The sequence below is a fragment of the Varanus komodoensis genome, unplaced genomic scaffold (genome assembly GCF_004798865.1).
Source record: "Varanus komodoensis strain SLA01 unplaced genomic scaffold, ASM479886v1 scaffold39, whole genome shotgun sequence".
NCBI classification, from domain to species: Eukaryota; Metazoa; Chordata; class Lepidosauria; order Squamata; family Varanidae; genus Varanus; species Varanus komodoensis.
In genome coordinates, this window is record NW_025335922.1 from 193,958 (window position 1) to 211,243 (window position 17,286).

Here is a 17,286-nt window from a genome sequence, read left to right on the forward strand (position 1 = left end):
AAACAAAAAGATCTTAATAAAAGGCTTAACACCTCAATGCCCTCAGACATGACACAGGCCCTCCACTTTAGAGGCAAAAGCAGCTCCATAATTCAAGGATGTCTTTCTGCAGTCTCTGGGTCAGCACAAATAAGTCCTTTCTTGCCATGGAAGGCATTAACTTCACAAAGCAAATAGCAAACAGCAGCAGGGCTCCTAAAGAAAAAGTCAGCATATGCCAAAGTTTGAAACCAGAGCCATTAAAAACCCTTCTTGGATCAGACCAAAAGACACCCCATGTCTCCTTGCATTAAATACACAGGCTTTTCACTTAGAAAATCATCACTGGCAAGGATAAGACTCAGTTTCCAATTCACAAGGCCACATAATTAGCATTCTTAGCGATAAGATAATTCTTCCCAGGGAGAACTTTTGAAGCCACTGATGCAATGCATTCGCACTGTCCGAGGACCCCAAAATATACACCAATGAGCCCAAAATGAAAAGATTTAACACGACTTCATTGGGAAGTGCCTATTAGCACTCCTGCACAGAGAACGTGGTGGAGACAGGAATGCAGTCTCCTCTTCTGGATGCCCGTGGAAAGTTTAAGAGCATTTAAACATACTTAAGTATTTGGGAATGGAACAGAGGAATGGCACCAGTTACTGTGCCTACCTGCATCTGCTGGGCACTAGAAGGGGCTGAGGGGGCTGCTCCCAACGAGGCGGCATCCTCTGCCACTGCAGGACTAGCTGCTACCGGGCCAGCCTGGGCTCCCCCTTCCTCTCGCTTCGTCAGGGGCCCTTTTTTTGTTGACTGCATCTTAATTTGCTGGGGCTTGGAGTTCATCGGAGAGTTATTTGTGGTCTGCAGTAACTGTAAGTCAGAAAGAGGTGAGCAAGATAAAGAGAAAATAACATGTGCCTGCATGTGTTTTGTCTGTGTTTTACTTTAAGAGGGAAGGGGAACCTCCTGGGATTCCACAGATGGCCACCCCACTTTTGGCTGGCCTTAACTCCTTTCCCCAAGTACCAATCATTTGCTGATTTGCAGGCTTTTATGCAGGTCTCCTCTCACCCAGCCTCCTGGAAAGTTGAAATGCCTCTCCTGGGCTTAATTACGGGCAAGAAGAGCTTTAACCCAACATGTATCGCAATGGATTGTCTTTTAGCCCCAGCCACTGCTGATAGGCAGCCTTTCCCCAGGATCTCTAGACTGAATTTGGCCCTCCAGCTAAAAGACACTTCTCCACTGATGACTTAGAGCACAGTGGTAAGTAAGCAAAGTTCTCCTGAGTTTTTGGCAACAGGAAGGGGGCCGTCCACAGCGCACCTATTAACCAGAAGCAAGTGAAAAACAGAGTCAGCAAGAAATTCCTCACCCTTTGACAACCTTTGGCCACCCATGCCCCATCTCAGGAGCGGGCAGACAATAGATCAGAATCAGCTGATGGATTTCTGAGTGACTTGTGATAGATTAGCCAGGGTTTCTAACCCCCCCGTCATCTCATTTAGGCAACAAAATACAGCTACCCCACAACTCCAAGTGCCTCCAATGAGGCCACTAGTATCTCTAATTAGTAGTAACTCAGATAAAGCTCATCCCAGTGTTTTTATGATTCGGGGTGCACCACTGGGCCCCGGTGCCAAGTCACCATTTTGCAACTGCCCACCCACCTCAAGCCACATTTTTGCCAAGTCTGGGTTCAGTCTGTAGGGCTTAGAGAAACAGCAAAAGTCGTTCCCAGGAGCCTGAGGTCTGCCCACCCCCGCTCCATCCTGTAGCAACACCCTTCTTACCTTGGTGATTGTGCCTACAGCTTTGGTTCGCCCCTCCCGAAAAACCAGACGCTGGTCTATGTGTAGGTATTCAGGGGTCTTGATGAAGCGGAAGTGCACGGTGGCTTTGTCTCCTGTGCGCAGGCAGTCTTTGTCCATACTGAGGATCGTGGCTGTTTGGCGGATGCTGCCACAATGCACTGTGAACAGGAAGACTTTCACTGGCACTCTTTTTTTCAAAAATAAATTTTATTATTTTTTCTAGAAACTAACATTAAAAACATCAATCATTTAAGACACTCTCAATGGCAACACAAGAATACATCTTTGCAGTGCAGGAAGCGCCAAACCTCCATGTATGGAGGCTTCATTCCCAACACAGGCAGCCATGGATGTATTTCCACTGTCAAATTTCCCCAACGCATCTGGAGGGCACCAGGTCGAGAGAGGTGGTGCTAGAATGAAGCACACTGACCTATATACTACCTTCCCCAGCCTGATGTCCTGAAGATGTTCTGGACCACAACTCCTGACCCCTGCATACTAGGCAACACTCAGAAAGGAGAGCAGAGAGGCAAAAACATCCTCCATTGCTCCTCCTGCCCTGCCCTGCCCTGCCCACAATGGCTTGGCAAGGCTTAGCATGGGCAGAGCCCCCTGTTGCCTAGGCAAGATGCCCACAGGACTGAGCCTCATTATCACCATGCTATCAGCACACGTGGGTTCCAGATCTCAAAGCCAAGGTGACAGGTGTACACCAGGGTCACAGGAAGCAAGCACACATACCCATTGCCTGGTAACGTGGACTGATGGTGGTTGGGTGATGCAGTACCAGAATCTCTGCTTCAAACTCCCAAGAAGCTTGAGGATTCAACCGAGGAGACACCATCACCATGCCTTTCCGGATAGAAGAGCGCTTAATCTGCAAGCAGAACAATTTAAAGCGGGTTGAAATAAATAAGGAAGTACGAATGAACTCATATAGCTAAATTATTTTTTTAAAAAATCAACATATTTCCACAATATTCTTAACAAAATAAACACAACTGCAGGAACCCAGTTAAAATGAAGCCTCCTCTGGGATGGAATGCAATGGCCATCCAGCAATGTTGAGCAGGAATTTGACAAAGATGAAGAGAAAAGGAAGGGGAGGAAAAAATAAGTCTAATTCCAAAAAAATAACTCCAGTACCAAGTTATTATTTGTTAAAACAGCAAGGGACAACACATGATCCCACCACTACCCACCTGCTTTTTTGACATTAAAAAAGCTGCTACAGATCCCCACGGGAGTCAAATTTAGCATGCAAACAAGATAGGGTTTTGAACTTTGAAGCACTCTGTAGAGTTCCGGACAACTTTTTTCTCCTTTAAAAGCATTTAAAAATAGTTTTCAGGACACCCAGCGGACTGCAACTCATTGCAGGGAGGGGGTTTGGTATTAGGTCCTCCTGAAGTTGCCAACCCTGCCTTAAAAGCTTTCTCAGCATGATGTTGACCAGACAGCTAAATGAGACTTCCTTTCTGCTGTCCTTGCATGGGCAAAGGCATTCACTGGGCCCAAATCCCACTGCACTTCATCTGGCTTACTTCTGAGCAGACATATGCAGTTATGCAGTATAAAACAGCCTCACTAGAATCCCAGCTCCCAATTGGAAAAAGAAATAAACATCAGTCTTCATGGGTATTAAGCAATTTGGAATGCAATGGTGAAACATCTCCGCCATGTTTCTCACTGACAGATGGAGCTCACTACTGGCCTAGCTTCATCACCACCTTAGGAGAAGTTTAGTTCTACTATGCCTTTGCAAAAACTGTATTTTGCACATGGAATCTGCAATTTAACTAACGATCCTAAAAGGCTGTGATCATGAAAGTACAGCAACTACCAAGGAGTAATCCCCATTGAAAACAGCAGAACTTACACCAAAGTAAGCATGCTTAGGATTACACTGCCCACTATGGCTTCAAGTGCTCCATCTGGAGAGCATGGATGGCTGAGAGATGCTGGGAGTTGTAGTCAAACAGATCTAGAAGGTGCCACACTGGGGAAAGCTGCTATGGAGTTACCACCACTGGTTCATGCACCCACCTTTTTCAGAGCAAAGGAAGCTGTCTGGCCTCCCCGCACCTCTTTGACTGGCATGCGTTTGCGGTGGATGGACTTCACAGCAATGGGCAAAAAGTTACCCAGAGGGTCTGGGCCTAGAAGCAAGGTATCATTTAGCTTGATCAGGCCTCTCAGGGTCGTCCCAGACACCACTGTCCCAACACCCTACACACCAGGGAGAAGTGAAAAAATAGCAGGAGTTAGTCAGGCTGGGAGCACTGTCACCCCACTCCTTTCTCAGCCCTGGGAAAATATGGCAGAATTGACTTTAACACCACTCTCCTTACTGGAACAGAGTAAGTGTCATCTATCTGGAATTCAGCGGGCTCCTCTTCCCTGTAACTTGTCCTTGGAGACAGGAGATTGAGAAACATCTTTAGCAATTCCAGGTTCTCACCAGTGACATTAGAAATCTGGAATATTGGGCACATCCTTATGGGAAAAAGAGAAAAAACAAGGCAAAATGTTCATGGCTATTTGCACTCTTGGTCTTCATACTGGGGGTTGTGGGGGTGGGGGGGACACATACCAGAAGCTGGTATGTGTCACATTGCCTTCTAGAATCAGACTTTGGTATTTTCCATCCACTAGCTAAAAAAGCAAATAGCGCATGACAAAAAAGCAGAAACAACCTCACACATTTCTCATCCATCTTATCTCCACTCTGGGCAACTATACATGTATCCTTTACCCAGAACACTTGGGTAATCTTGCCATTAATCTCTTTCACCCACTTAAAAGGGCTAAAGAAGGCCTCCTGCATTCAGGACCTGAGCCACATAAGCTGCAAGGCAGAGATCTCTCTGTTGTAGCTTCCTGACACTGTAACTGGCAAAGGCCTACTACTGAAGGGCCGGGCTAGATTCTTTGTCCTAAGTTTCCAAACAAGGGTCCTATCTGCTTTCATTTGTCACCTTTCGGAGCTGAAGTTGGAAGCGGTAACAATGACATCGTCCTTGCTCTGGACCAGCACAGGGATCTTCCTGCACCCTGGGGACTTCAGAAGCCGCTGCAGGAGCTTCAGGGTTTCTTGATGAATAGAATGAAGAGAATTAGGCCCATATTCCTTTTGTTACACTTAACTTTGGTAGGTTAAGAAACACAGATACAGGCAGAGATAGGATGTGATTTTCAATGGCTGAAACATAATCCTTCTGCTAGTCACTATCCACAATTTGGTACTGTTATTCTTCACAAGCCCATAATGACATCTGCACAGCAGCTCATGCTTTGCCCATTTCCCTCTGTAGACATTGTGCTTTTCTACGTCATGCAGCATCTACTTTTGGTTTTGCCGCAGAATTAAGATCCAAACTCTACAAAGAACTTTTCCCTCCCTGCTTTTCCACAAAGTAACCTCTAGGTGGCACAGCATGACAGAATAATGTGATTACATAATTAGAACAATATATTTGATTTCTCTCTAAAAAGGATGCAGAAGTGCTCTTAAAAAGTAAACTGGAGAGTTCCAATGTTATTTTAAGACTCTGTAAGCAACCACAAGTAAGGAATAATGACTGAACAATAAATGTGTCATGCAGAAAACCATTTTAGCAAGACCCAGCCTGTTTCAGAACTGCATTAACTTCCTTTTAGAATGGGATTTTGAGATGGAGGGCCAAATTCCATTTGGCAGGAAAGGATAGGCCCAAAAGCAAATGGATGAAAAATGCCAGCATATTATAGCTTAAAGTTCTTACAACCAGCAACTAAGTCTGAGAAGTCTTTCAGCTGTTTAGAGTGGGGAAAAGACACAAAAACTGGCAAGCCCCCAAATGGCTGATGACCCGGTGAAAGGGGGGACCCTCAGACATCTTGGGCTTCCAGGCTTGAGGTTCAGCACCCACAGTTTAGAAACTATGGAAGAGTTCTAAGCAGAAGGCAGAACTATGCATCTTTGTGCATTTATTCTACCCTTTCCTAGGATTTTGAATTTCATTTAAAAGAGGAGATATTCTGCCTCAAGTGAAGATACCATGAAGAGGCTCCGATTCCGAAGTGTCAATCTAGGTGGACTTTGGAGGTTACAAGTCAGGGCTTCCTGCATGTGGAACAGCCCCTTGTTCCTCTCGTACAGCTGCTTGTCCACCACCTGTGCTCCACAACTTGCACTTTGCTAGAAAGGAAGCTTCTAAGATTCTCACCATCATGTCTTGGCAAATTTTTGGATTCTCCACAACTCTTCACTAGACAGGGTGGCACACAAGGCAAAAGTGGAAGGGGATGGGGGCAAAGAAGTGGCTGATGCTCAAGCCCAGGCGCCTTCTCCTCTTCAGCGGGAAAATAGGAAATGGCTTCACTCACACTGACTTCATTAATATAAAACCTGAATTTTTCTCTCTGTAACTCTTTTCCACCAATTAATCATTGTGTGTTCATTGTCTAAAGACAATTGAGCAAGACTGGATTTTGTGTTTAAAAATAGATCAATAAATGTTTGCTTCCCCTATTTTTCATTTGTTCCCTGCATTTCCACCATGAAAATGGAGCTCAAGCTTCTTTCCAGTAACTACTAGGAGGTGACCAGGTGCAAGCTGTAAAGACCTCTGCACCTAGCAGAATCCAGTTTGAATGCCTGCAGCTTCCTTCCATTTTCCATGTTAAGACTGTAACTAGGCTGCCACTGTTTTCCTCCCTGCAATTTTTGCTTTATTCACCATCTCAGGACTACAATACCTTACAGAGCACTCCTCCTGTCATGAACCTACCAGAATACTATGCTCATCATCTGAGGCTCTCTTCTTAACGATAGGTTCAGAGACAGCAGCAACAAAGGAGAAGGCCTTTTCAGTAGTAGCCCCCCAACTGCTGAATGCTCTCCCCATCTGATGTTGAGTGTCATTTTTTCAGCACTATGTTAAAACTATCCTGTACTCTCAGACATTAAAAACTTACAATAGGTTTTAATTGCATTTATTCCATCTGATCATTATATAGTAACTGTTTTTATAAACTGTTTAAAGTTTGAATGTTCAAGTTTTGAATATTACATTTGTTTCGGAGTTTACGAACCTCCCAGAAATCTTCAGCTATTGGGTAGTATACAAATGAAATCTTGTCTGAAGAGTTCTCGAGAACTTGAAAGCTTACACCGTATTTGATAATCTCTGAGTCGGCCTAAGGAAGCTATTACAGCATTATATTAGCTGTATTTCAGAAATATTTGTTTTGGCCAACACAGCTACCTTTGCCTTTTGTGTGACATTGCTAAAATGTTGTCAGTTCTGAAAATAGGCAGTTCGTACAGCTAGCAAATATTTGATTTGACTGGAGAAGTTATCAAGCTAGATGCAAATAAAGGAATCACTATTAACTTACTGGGAATGTATAAAAAGGTAAGCTACAATCCATATTTTAATGTAGGTCTTCTCCCAGTTCATTATACTGCATGAATCTCAAACCGGGCAGAGCAGAAAAAGCTTCACCAGCAACATCGTTTTGAAAGGGGAAAACACATTTAGGAAGCCTGCAGTCTCTGCTGTCATACCTGGAAGCACAGAGCTTGAGCAGGAGAAACTAATGGTCGGATGTGACTTCTGCTGACAAAACTGGAAATGCCATCACAGCTTAACAGAAGTTGTCCAAGTCAACATCTTGTGTAAACCATCCAGAGAGAGGTTGCGACAGTATACAAAAATGTTAAATAAATAAAAAAATAAACATCTTGCCTCAACATGCCCCAAGGCAGTAGATTCCATGCTTAATTGCATGTTGCAATAGATGTTCCTTCAAGATGAGAAAAATAGCTTGCCTTCACCCAAATCAAGCACTATCCCCACAGACCTATAGCCATGATTAGGACAGGAAAACGTAAAATGCATTTGCAAAAGACCAAAGCTAGGAACACCTCATACACAACATTTTGCCACAGTCAGCTTTGAAGAACAACAAGCACTTTCCATTTTCTGCCAGAATATTAACTGTAAATTAAGAGATAGCTGGAAAGACCAATACTTACAGCATCAGAATTCCAAAAGTCTCCTAAACAAAGGTTCACACATTTGGGGTTTTACTCAGTGGTGTCATTCCACTAGAGCAAATGATGCTGCTTTAGTGCAACCCATGTTCCAAACTATGTGGAAGGAAGAATCCAACTAACATTCCACTTGCACAACTGGGTACATCTCTTAGGTTTACAAGATGACCTGCATGTTTTTATGTAGCCACTTTTGCAATGGGAAATAACAGCCGAGCAACTGTTACGAGGACATTGGATTTATTTATGGATTGTTATCAACTACATTCCCATACCACCCAATACATGAAGGTCCCTGAGTGATTCACAATCATTTTAATAATAACAACTATAAAATACAACATAGGATGTACCACAAAAGTTTAAAACTACAGTATAAAATAGAAATAAAAAGCTAGTAACAATGCTGAGATTTAAAATACAGCAACAAATTTGAAGCAGAAACTGAAAGAGTACAATATTTAGGAAAGCAAGGAAGATGCCTGAAAGGGCACAGCATAAGAGCATGGACAAGAGAGGAGCGGAGAGCAGCCCTTGCTGCGGTCGACACAAGATGCAGCCAGGCGACACTCCAAAAGAGACAACTGGTGTGTCGCCAGTGGTTGTTAAAACTGTTAGCTCCAACAGTGGTGTACACTACAGGCTTCCTCTGCTGGCCGGCAAAAGGAAATGCCTGATTGCCACTGGCGACTGTTTCTGTGGACTTCTGCTCCTGAAGGCATGATGGGTTAGGGAGAATCATCATTACCAAGAAGCCATTTTTGCTGCTTAACAGCTATTAGGCACCACAGCCAATGAGGACCTCCATGTCCAGACATGTTGGGTCACTGGACAGCCATTGCTGGAAGGCAATAGCAGGGAAGGACCATTCATTTCACACACTGTTTGAGGGCTTCATGGAAGCTTCCTGTTGGCCAGAGTGGGAAACCGTCCAGGCTAGAGGGGCCCTTGGCAGGGTTTATCTTACATCAGTTCAGGAGTCCCCAACCTTGCTTTTCTGGCCTGCTGACAGAATGCTGTGAACACTTTCACAAAATGGTTCTTACAAGAGGGTTTCCCATTCAAAAAATAAAGAGGTGGGCTCCAAACCCCCCCCCCTTTTTTTCTTCTCTGGGACTCATTCCACAGCAGCTAATTGTTGAGATGTGGGACCCAGGCGGGATTCTAGGAAATAAAGATGCTGCCAAAGGCCAACCCTGTGCAGTAGGCCAGCCTGTCAGTTATTTTATTTTTAATTTAAAAGAATCTCAAAGAGAATAAAACCTAGAACAACTGTAGGTACCAGGAAAGATGCCCACTGGCAGCAAGCTGGAGACACTAGTAAGAGCTCATAATCTTCTGGGATAATTAATGTAGTAACTGAGAATGTCAACTACGGAAAAATATAGTCATTGTACCTGAAAGGCACCATTGCTTCAGTCACAGTTGTTTTTCTGGCACTACTTACACTAAGACTGAGTTCCTGTTGATTTGCAAAATGTTTCACACAACTCTCAACGCATTCAAGAATATACACAACTCCCTATCAACAAGTTGTCTGAAACATTTGGTAAAGCTACTTATAAGCCATCAGTCATACACTTGGACTGCAATCCTACACACACGTACTTGGGTGTAAGCCCCATTGAACTCAGTGGGGTTTACTTCTGAGTAGACACATAGGATCGCAGTGTTGCTCTATTATTGCCTCCCTATGTTCTGAAGCTGTAGTGTTTAAAAATCTAGAAAAAGAAAAAAAAGAGCTAGTTGCAGCCATGGCAATCAGGAGGTAAAAAAAAATTCAACAGGTGCCTGGAGTGGATCTCCACAGATCCTTGCCTTACCCTAATCAATGAAGAGAATGCTCTGTCAGCATGGTCTGCTCTTCCCCAAAAGCTTACTTATGGGGGATAGAGAAGGCAGCAAATCAAAACACTGTCTTTGAGCTGTTTCTCTGCACCACAACAAATTATCCAGAGAAATACGTCTATAATTCAGAAGAGGCCACAAAGAAAAACAAGTGCACGCCAGAAAAATAATGCAAATCAGGAATTAGCGATGGCTAGAAAAAATAATATTTTGAAATGGTTATTTGAAAGTGGCTGCCACAAAAGGAGATGGCACAGCAGAGCTGTTTGCATCAGTATCCATTTACCTTGGAGAATATTGGCAGGACACATGTCAATCTTGGTCACCACCACAAAGACAGGAACGTTGAGGGCCAGTGCCAGGCCCAGGTGCTCCTTAGTCATCCCAACAATTCCAGCATTGCTGCCAACCTGCAACAAAGCAGAGTGGGAGGAAGAGAAAGACCAGTTGCAAGTAGGCAAACCACTTCTGAGGCTTCAGCTCCAAATCTGTGCCAGGGCTACCTAGTGTAATATAGGCATTTCTCCCTACCCATAAAAAAACAGGATGAAGGGACATGAGCACATTACAAGACAGAAACTCAAAACTCAAGGGCCTATCCAGCTATTCACAGATGACATTCTTGGGATGACACTGGACAGTTTCTACAGTCCATGTTCAGCCACTCAAATAAGTTCCTGGGAATCTGGTGTCCCATTCATGCAACCACCCCAAGAAAAGCCATGGCAGAATAGGTTGCTCATCATGCTTTTCCCAGTTTATACAATCATGGCATTTTATTTCCAAAAAGTTGTCATGTTTGCAGGTAATCTAATGATGCACTTAGCCTCTGGGGGGTGCACCTGCACTGTTTTCTCAGCCTGTGCCAGGAGTGTCTAGCCAAGTCTGTCCCTAGTGCTCTGTCTCTTTGTCAAAGATGCTAGACTAGTGCAGAGAACAATTCCCAGCTTCATAAAGCTAATGTACAAAGCCAGGAACAGTGCCAGGGCCAAGGGCTCTTCATTTAACTCTCCCCTTCCCTGCCCCTGTCTGATGTGAAACACTGACTTCTTATTAAGCCGGAGTTCCTTATTACATCCAAATTGGGGATCTCTAGCTTAATGTGCTTGATAAACCTGGAAAATAAGCCAGAATGGCACAACCCTTGGTTTAGGATATTGGGAATATCTATCTGGAGTAGACCACTATCCCAGAATGGTACCAACTGCCCCCAAAGTTCCTCACAAGGTACGGGCTTACGTTGTAAAAACTCTGCCTTCTGCAAGGATGCCTTCAAATGGCAGACTGGGACACTTGCTGATGAGAGAGTTTGCTTGTGGGTCAGTATCTTCTCACAAAGAAGCACTCCTTAGTAATTTGGGCTACTAGCTCATTAATAATTCCTCAGTTTCTTCCTTATTCATGAACAGTAAACACACACATATACTAGAACTAGAACAAGAATGTATCACAACCAGAAAGGAACAGTTAGCATCCCAATAACATGGCAGGCAATCCACTGACGCAGACATAGCACAAGTCAATCTATTTATGTAACAATGGTAAAAGTGTGTGCCTGTACCTCACAGATCTGACACCAAACCCTTTTGCTGTTTTATAAGTTAAAGAAAGACAACTGTCAAATTAAGATCTCAAAATAGAACCTAGGTCCACTTTGGTGCACACATGGCACACATTACAAATAAGCTCTCTCAGTTTGCCTTTGCAGCCCAATGAATTAGATACAGATTTATGATGCACAAATGGACCTCAGTGTGCTAGGAATTTTCTTAAAATGTATCTTTGCAATCTGAATACAGTGGTAGCTTGGGTCACGAACTTAATCCGTTTCAGGACTCTGGTCGTGACCCAAATTGGTCATGAGCCAAGTTAAATTCCCCCATAAGGTTCAATGTAAATAAAAAAAATAGTTACAGAATGCATTAACCTTAATCAGAAAAATGTAAAGCAAAGTGATAAAGAACAACAAAGATTGCGGCCGTCTCCCTGCCCCCCCCCCCCCCAGCACGACCGCGATCGCATCCCTCATCCCTGAACGCGCCCATCATCCCAGCATGCTGGGATGGGGGGAGAGATGGGAGCGATCGGGGGCATGCTCAAGGGCGGGGAGAGGGGCATGATCATGCTGGAGGGGGGAAGATGGCTGAGATCACGGTTGCGCTTGTGCAGGAAAGCCGAGCGCAATCACAGGCGCACTCATGCAGGAAAGACAGGCGCAATCTCAGCCATCTCCCCGCCACCCCGCCCCCAGCAGGATCACGGCCATCTCCCCACTTGGGGAGGTGAGGAGATGGCTGCAATTGCGGCCATCACCCAATGCGGAGTTCATGACCTGAGTCAGAATTTTTATGAAATTTTTGTTCGTGACCCCATTTGGTTGTAAACTGAAGTGTTCGTGAGCCAAGGTACCATTGTATATTGTATGGCTGTGGTGACCAATGGTGTTTAGCAATTAAATTTGTCTGGCAATGTTTTGGACACCACAACACATGGCAGGAGTCCCCCTGGAAAGGCCTTTTGCTGGCATCATGGTGCACATGGTTTACATATGAGCTTTCTCCAGGATCTGATCCATCTGCATAAACAGAGAACTGTGTTCAATCCACAGTGCAGGCCGGATGTCAGCCTGATATATTCTAAGGAAGAATGGAGCAATTACAAGAAAATCACAAGACTAGTTCGCTGAGTGACATATTGCCAGTGCTGAAGCTTGCATATTTTGTCATGGGAAATTACATATTACTGAGCACCACACAACCCAACACCTGATTAACTTCTGGATTCCTGAACATGCTTTTATAGTGGGAATGCTAGCGTCTCTCTATCAGCTCCTTAACACTGTGACATGAAAGATGGAGTGGAGGGGAACTCTGCTGTGCTTACAAGACCCCAACTACTGTTGAGATCACACCACCACAGCTTACCATTAGCATGCAAAAATCAGGTAGGTGCCCAGTCATGCCAAAGACAGTTGTCTTCAAGTACTTTTCGTGCCCAGCTAGGTCAATGAAAGTTATGACCTTTGTTGATTTCTCACAAATTTTGGTCCACTCCAAACTTCCGCCATGGCTGTCAGGCTTGTTCACTACATTGCCCTCGCTGTCAAAGCCCAAGATGTCGTTGCCCACACTGCTGGTTCGGCCTGACTCGATCTCATGCTTGTGGCGAAAAAGCTTTTGCCGGGCAAAGCCCCGTCCATTGTCCAGTTCACCATGGGTGAGGACACCCAGCAGAGTGCTTTTCCCAGCATCCACATTGCCAACGACTGCGACCCTATAGGAAGGCAGAAGAAAGTTGTCAAGACACTGACTTTCAAGCCTTGAAAATCAGGGATTCATAAGCTTTTTGTCCCTCCCCACATGCAGGCTAGAAATTTTGGAAGATGCAGTCCATTGGATCTGGAGGACACCACGTTGCAGAAGGATGGTTTCAACTTGTCTGGAATGTGAGACAGGAATGTGAGAAGATCTCACGTTAAATCAAATCACTAGTTCCTTTAGCCCAGCCTTGTTTTTACAGATTGGCAGCAACTCTCCAGGGTTTAAAGCAAGTGTTTTTCCAGAGCTACCTGGTGATTCAGGAGTCAAGCCTGGGACTTTCTGTGTGTATTGAACTACGGTCATTACCTTTCATACCATGAATGTAATTTAACTGAGGATGCAATGCTATACCCACTTACCCGGAAGCCTGCCCCACTCATGCCAATGCCAGTGGGACTTTCTGCCAAGGAGGCATATATAAGATTGTACTTCATTTGTCCTAGAAATCAGATCCCATATCCATGAGCCAATCTAAGGTAGATATACCCAGCACCCACAAAATCTTACAAAACCTATGGTATAAAAAACCCAGATTTTTGTCAACTGTTGGACACAAAGGACTCAGCCTGTAGTATTCTGACACACAGAGAGAAAACACAAGAATAGGAAACTTTCCATGGAACTTACAGCTTGCTATTCCAATCATTTGTTCAAGATCCTAAACAATGGCATGTACACAAAGTAGAATGGAATGAAAATTTAATTAGCAAGGAGAGGCCAAACCACTCCCATAGCCAAACCAGAGTTACCAGCTTCTTAGCACTAGCCAGGCAGGTGCAGATTTCCTGTTAACTAACCCTCATCTCCTTACCTGACCTCCAGGAAATCATTGTCACCCACACGCTTCCGAACCAAGTAGTCCCGCACTTTGCCTCCTGCCTCTTGGTGCTCCCGCAGGAGAATCACATCGGCATCTATCTGCTCTGCCATGCTTTTCACTGTAGCATAGGAAGCTTCCATGTCTGCTTCACTGAGCCCATACTCAGTCCCATCTAGTGGGGTATTTGGAAGAAAAGAGAAAGAGGAACAGCTGCTTACACTGTTTTGTTTTGTGGACCTGGGGCCACTTTGCAATGAACATGACCTGAACTTATTACTGGAAACAGCCTCGCTAGATCAGATCACACAGACCAGCTACAGGAATTGCCAAAAATGCCACAAAAGAACTTGGACTTTAGATTTAAAATGGTATCAAGTAACTGGAGGAAAATAAAACTTGAAAGCAGGAGTGGGCAGAAAACAGAACTCCAGTTCTGTGGGATTTCAACTGCCAGCCATGTTAGCAGGGACTTCTGGGAACTGAAGGCCAAAATGTCTGGTAATTTACCTTCTAGCCACCCCTACTTTAAAGCCCATCCAGGATACAAATGAAAACATGCAGGGGTAGAGAAGATTCCAATGCTATACCAAATGTTTATCTGATACATTTGACTGTTTGGACAGCCTGATTTTATCCCAGAGTGGGCAGCTCAGATCACCCAGCTCCTGGGGGGAAGGGGGGCTTGAAAGGAAAGATGCAATCTGCTACAGCCTACTGCTCTCCAAAGCTTCACTCTGCAAAGTGCTGAATGCACTTACTGAAGACATAACAAGAAAGGCATCAATGCATCCCCACTCCCAATCCATTAAATGCCAGCATAGTCTATGAGAAATTATGGAGGTACAAAGGTCTGGACCTCATGTGTGCAGAGACGTTCTCTTGCTATACATGTGCAAAGCAGAGGATCCAGCAAGGTCTCACAGGCACATTAGCTGCACAAGAGAAGATGAACATCCACGCTCCCACCCTGATCTATCTGCTGAAGAACATTTTATTTGGTAGTGTTCTTCCTCTTGGTTATTTGAGAATTGATGCTTCAGTCACTTCAAAGAGGGCAAAAATCCTTTTTAACTTCCACATTCTAGCTTGTAGAGCAGGGTGACGGAAAAAAAAACAATTGCGGGAAGTTAACTTGTTTAAACATTTTAATTTGTTTTACTTAAACACACATGCACACAATGCAAAAATCAAAGCATTCCTATAGGTCAGGTTCTTGGTTTTGTTGCAGGAGAAAGCTCAATGGTGCATGATGGCCCCACTCTCTGACTGTCTGTATAAGTTCCTATGCTTATTCAAAATCCAGGGTGGGTCAATTTACAAAAAGTAAGGTTAGCATAAGACACAACGTGACTGATATACTTTGAAGAGCTGGGGAATGCTGGAAACAGTAGTACCTTTTTCCTTCTAAACAGGCATGGAACTGCACTTCTAGTTACATATTGGAATAGTCAAGTGTATTTGTGCTATCACAGAAGAAAGGCTTTTCTCTCTTCAGATATCAAATACTAATCTCCCTCTCCTGCAAACACTGTAATTCAAGCCACTTCTGTCAAACCACTGCAGCTTTTTCAAGTTCTGCTTGTGGTGCTGAAGAGGGAAATCATGCTCACCTGATCCTTGTCCAATGACATAGATGGTCTCCCCACATCCTTCATCCATCCTCTCCCACATCTGCTGGAGCAAACTATCATACTGTTCTGAGGTTGGACTGACCATTACTAGCTGAACATAGAAAGCAGAAATCTATGTTAAGCCTGCTGATTTAGAATATCACCGTCACAATCTGACTTTTCAGATATCATTTTATCTTAGGCTTATGAGTCATATTTCAAGTAGATCTTTAAAAGGTACATTCCAAAAAAAAAGAATGTTGCCTGTTTGGGGTGGTTATTTTGGTTGATAGTAAAGGAAAGAAGAAAGTGTTGAGGAGCCACAAAGTCTAAAGAGAAGTTCACAGAGGGAGAGGGGATGAGAGAGAGAGAACACACACTGAGCAACAGGGTTGTCAAGTGGGCTAAAATGCAAACAAAAACGATTCCATGAAAAAGCACACCTCTCTTTAAAGTAGACTGAGGAACAAATCCTGAACAATGTAAAAGACAAAGTCTGTTGCTTTGCAATGGTTTTATACACAAAATATACTCAAAGAATTAAAACAGCATCACAACACATGCAATGCCACGCCAATGTTTTCACTGTGGCTTCTATTTACCCAGAACTTCAGGGGTCACTACACAAATTGAAAGGCATAACCCCAGAAAGAGGACAGATGCCTGACCTGTCAAAATGACCTGTCATCAGTTTTCTTCCAGATACTGCCTACTTTGAGAATATCATATGATCCCCACCTGGTGGTGAACAAAAGTCCAGGTATCGCTGCACATTCTTTTGTCAGAACAATACCTCTTATTTCATATCTGAATAGGTGCTAAATAATAAAGTATTATTTCACAACCCTGCAATCCTACAGCAGTGTTCCTTGAATAATTCCAATGTTGATTAAAAACAAACATCATTACAAAGGTAGGCAAGAATTCTGAACTTATTCTGTTTGAATGGATGCAGTGAAAAGAGTAATAGATGAACACAACATGGTTCCAAAAAACAACAACAGGTTACAATACTTAGATGGATTTGCGACTGCATGGTTCACTTTTGGAAAACAAGCACAGACCTATGCGTTCATGCCACGTACACTAGAGCATATCCATCCACCAGCCCTTAGTCACACACTCCAAGCATTCACACATGCATGCTTCACTATTAATGTGCACAGGAAGGATGCAGAACGTGTGGGCAGGTGTGGTGATGAAGGGTGTGCAGGTTGCTTCTCCTATATTCAGTGATACGAACTTATTGACCCAAAAAGGCAAAGAGGACCCATCATCACCACACCGAATTGAATGGGAAGGACGCTGTGGGAGCAACTGCGGAAATGGGAAGCAGACTATCAAAGGAGCGCAGTAAGGAGCAGTCATCGCCAAGCCCGAGCACTGGCCAAGCTCACCTCCGGGCGCTCCTGCCCCGTAGCCCCTGCCAGGCCTACCTTACTGGTGAGGTCGAGCTCGGGCTCTCCATTAAGCACCTCGCCGTCCTCGCTGCAGTCCGAGTCTGGAACGCCGTGGTGAGGCCTGGAAGAAGCCACCGCCACTGCCCCAGCGTGTGATGCGGGATCTGGGGCAAACATCGACGCCGGTACCGGCGAACCCCCCATCGGAGAGCGACTTCGCTCTGTCGCCATCTTGGCAGTCCCGGCCTCCTTCTCCTGCCCTATTAGTTTAGGCCCCGCCCACCAGCGCATAAATTATGCTAAAAAAGTGCCTGGCTTCTCTCGCAGCTTCTCGAGCAGACTGTTTAATAATTTAGTACCTCATCAGCCAATTGGAAGAAAGGTTATTAATAATTATTATTTGCTGTGACAACCGCAGTAGGGCTGGTTAAAATGTATGAGCC

The 17,286-nt window shown here is 44.3% G+C and overlaps 1 protein-coding gene across 2 annotated transcripts in view; it reads right to left on the reverse strand.

Moving 5' to 3' along the window:
* The window catches only part of GTPBP1 (GTP binding protein 1), a 44,411-nt gene extending 27,307 nt beyond the window's left edge, over window positions 1–17,104 (reverse strand). For both annotated transcript variants that reach the window (XM_044441227.1, XM_044441226.1), the window contains exons 1-11: window positions 16,880–17,104; window positions 15,444–15,555; window positions 13,825–14,005; window positions 12,618–12,966; window positions 9,980–10,103; window positions 4,784–4,898; window positions 4,157–4,301; window positions 3,852–4,034; window positions 2,547–2,682; window positions 1,782–1,960; window positions 658–858 (exon numbers count right to left, since the gene is read on the reverse strand). In XM_044441227.1, the coding sequence (XP_044297162.1) occupies window positions 658–858; window positions 1,782–1,960; window positions 2,547–2,682; window positions 3,852–4,034; window positions 4,157–4,301; window positions 4,784–4,898; window positions 9,980–10,103; window positions 12,618–12,966; window positions 13,825–14,005; window positions 15,444–15,555; window positions 16,880–17,074 (1,920 nt within the window). In that variant the 5' untranslated portion in view covers window positions 17,075–17,104. The remainder of the gene's footprint in view (window positions 1–657; window positions 859–1,781; window positions 1,961–2,546; window positions 2,683–3,851; window positions 4,035–4,156; window positions 4,302–4,783; window positions 4,899–9,979; window positions 10,104–12,617; window positions 12,967–13,824; window positions 14,006–15,443; window positions 15,556–16,879) is intronic.
* Between the last annotated feature and the right edge of the window lie 182 nt (window positions 17,105–17,286).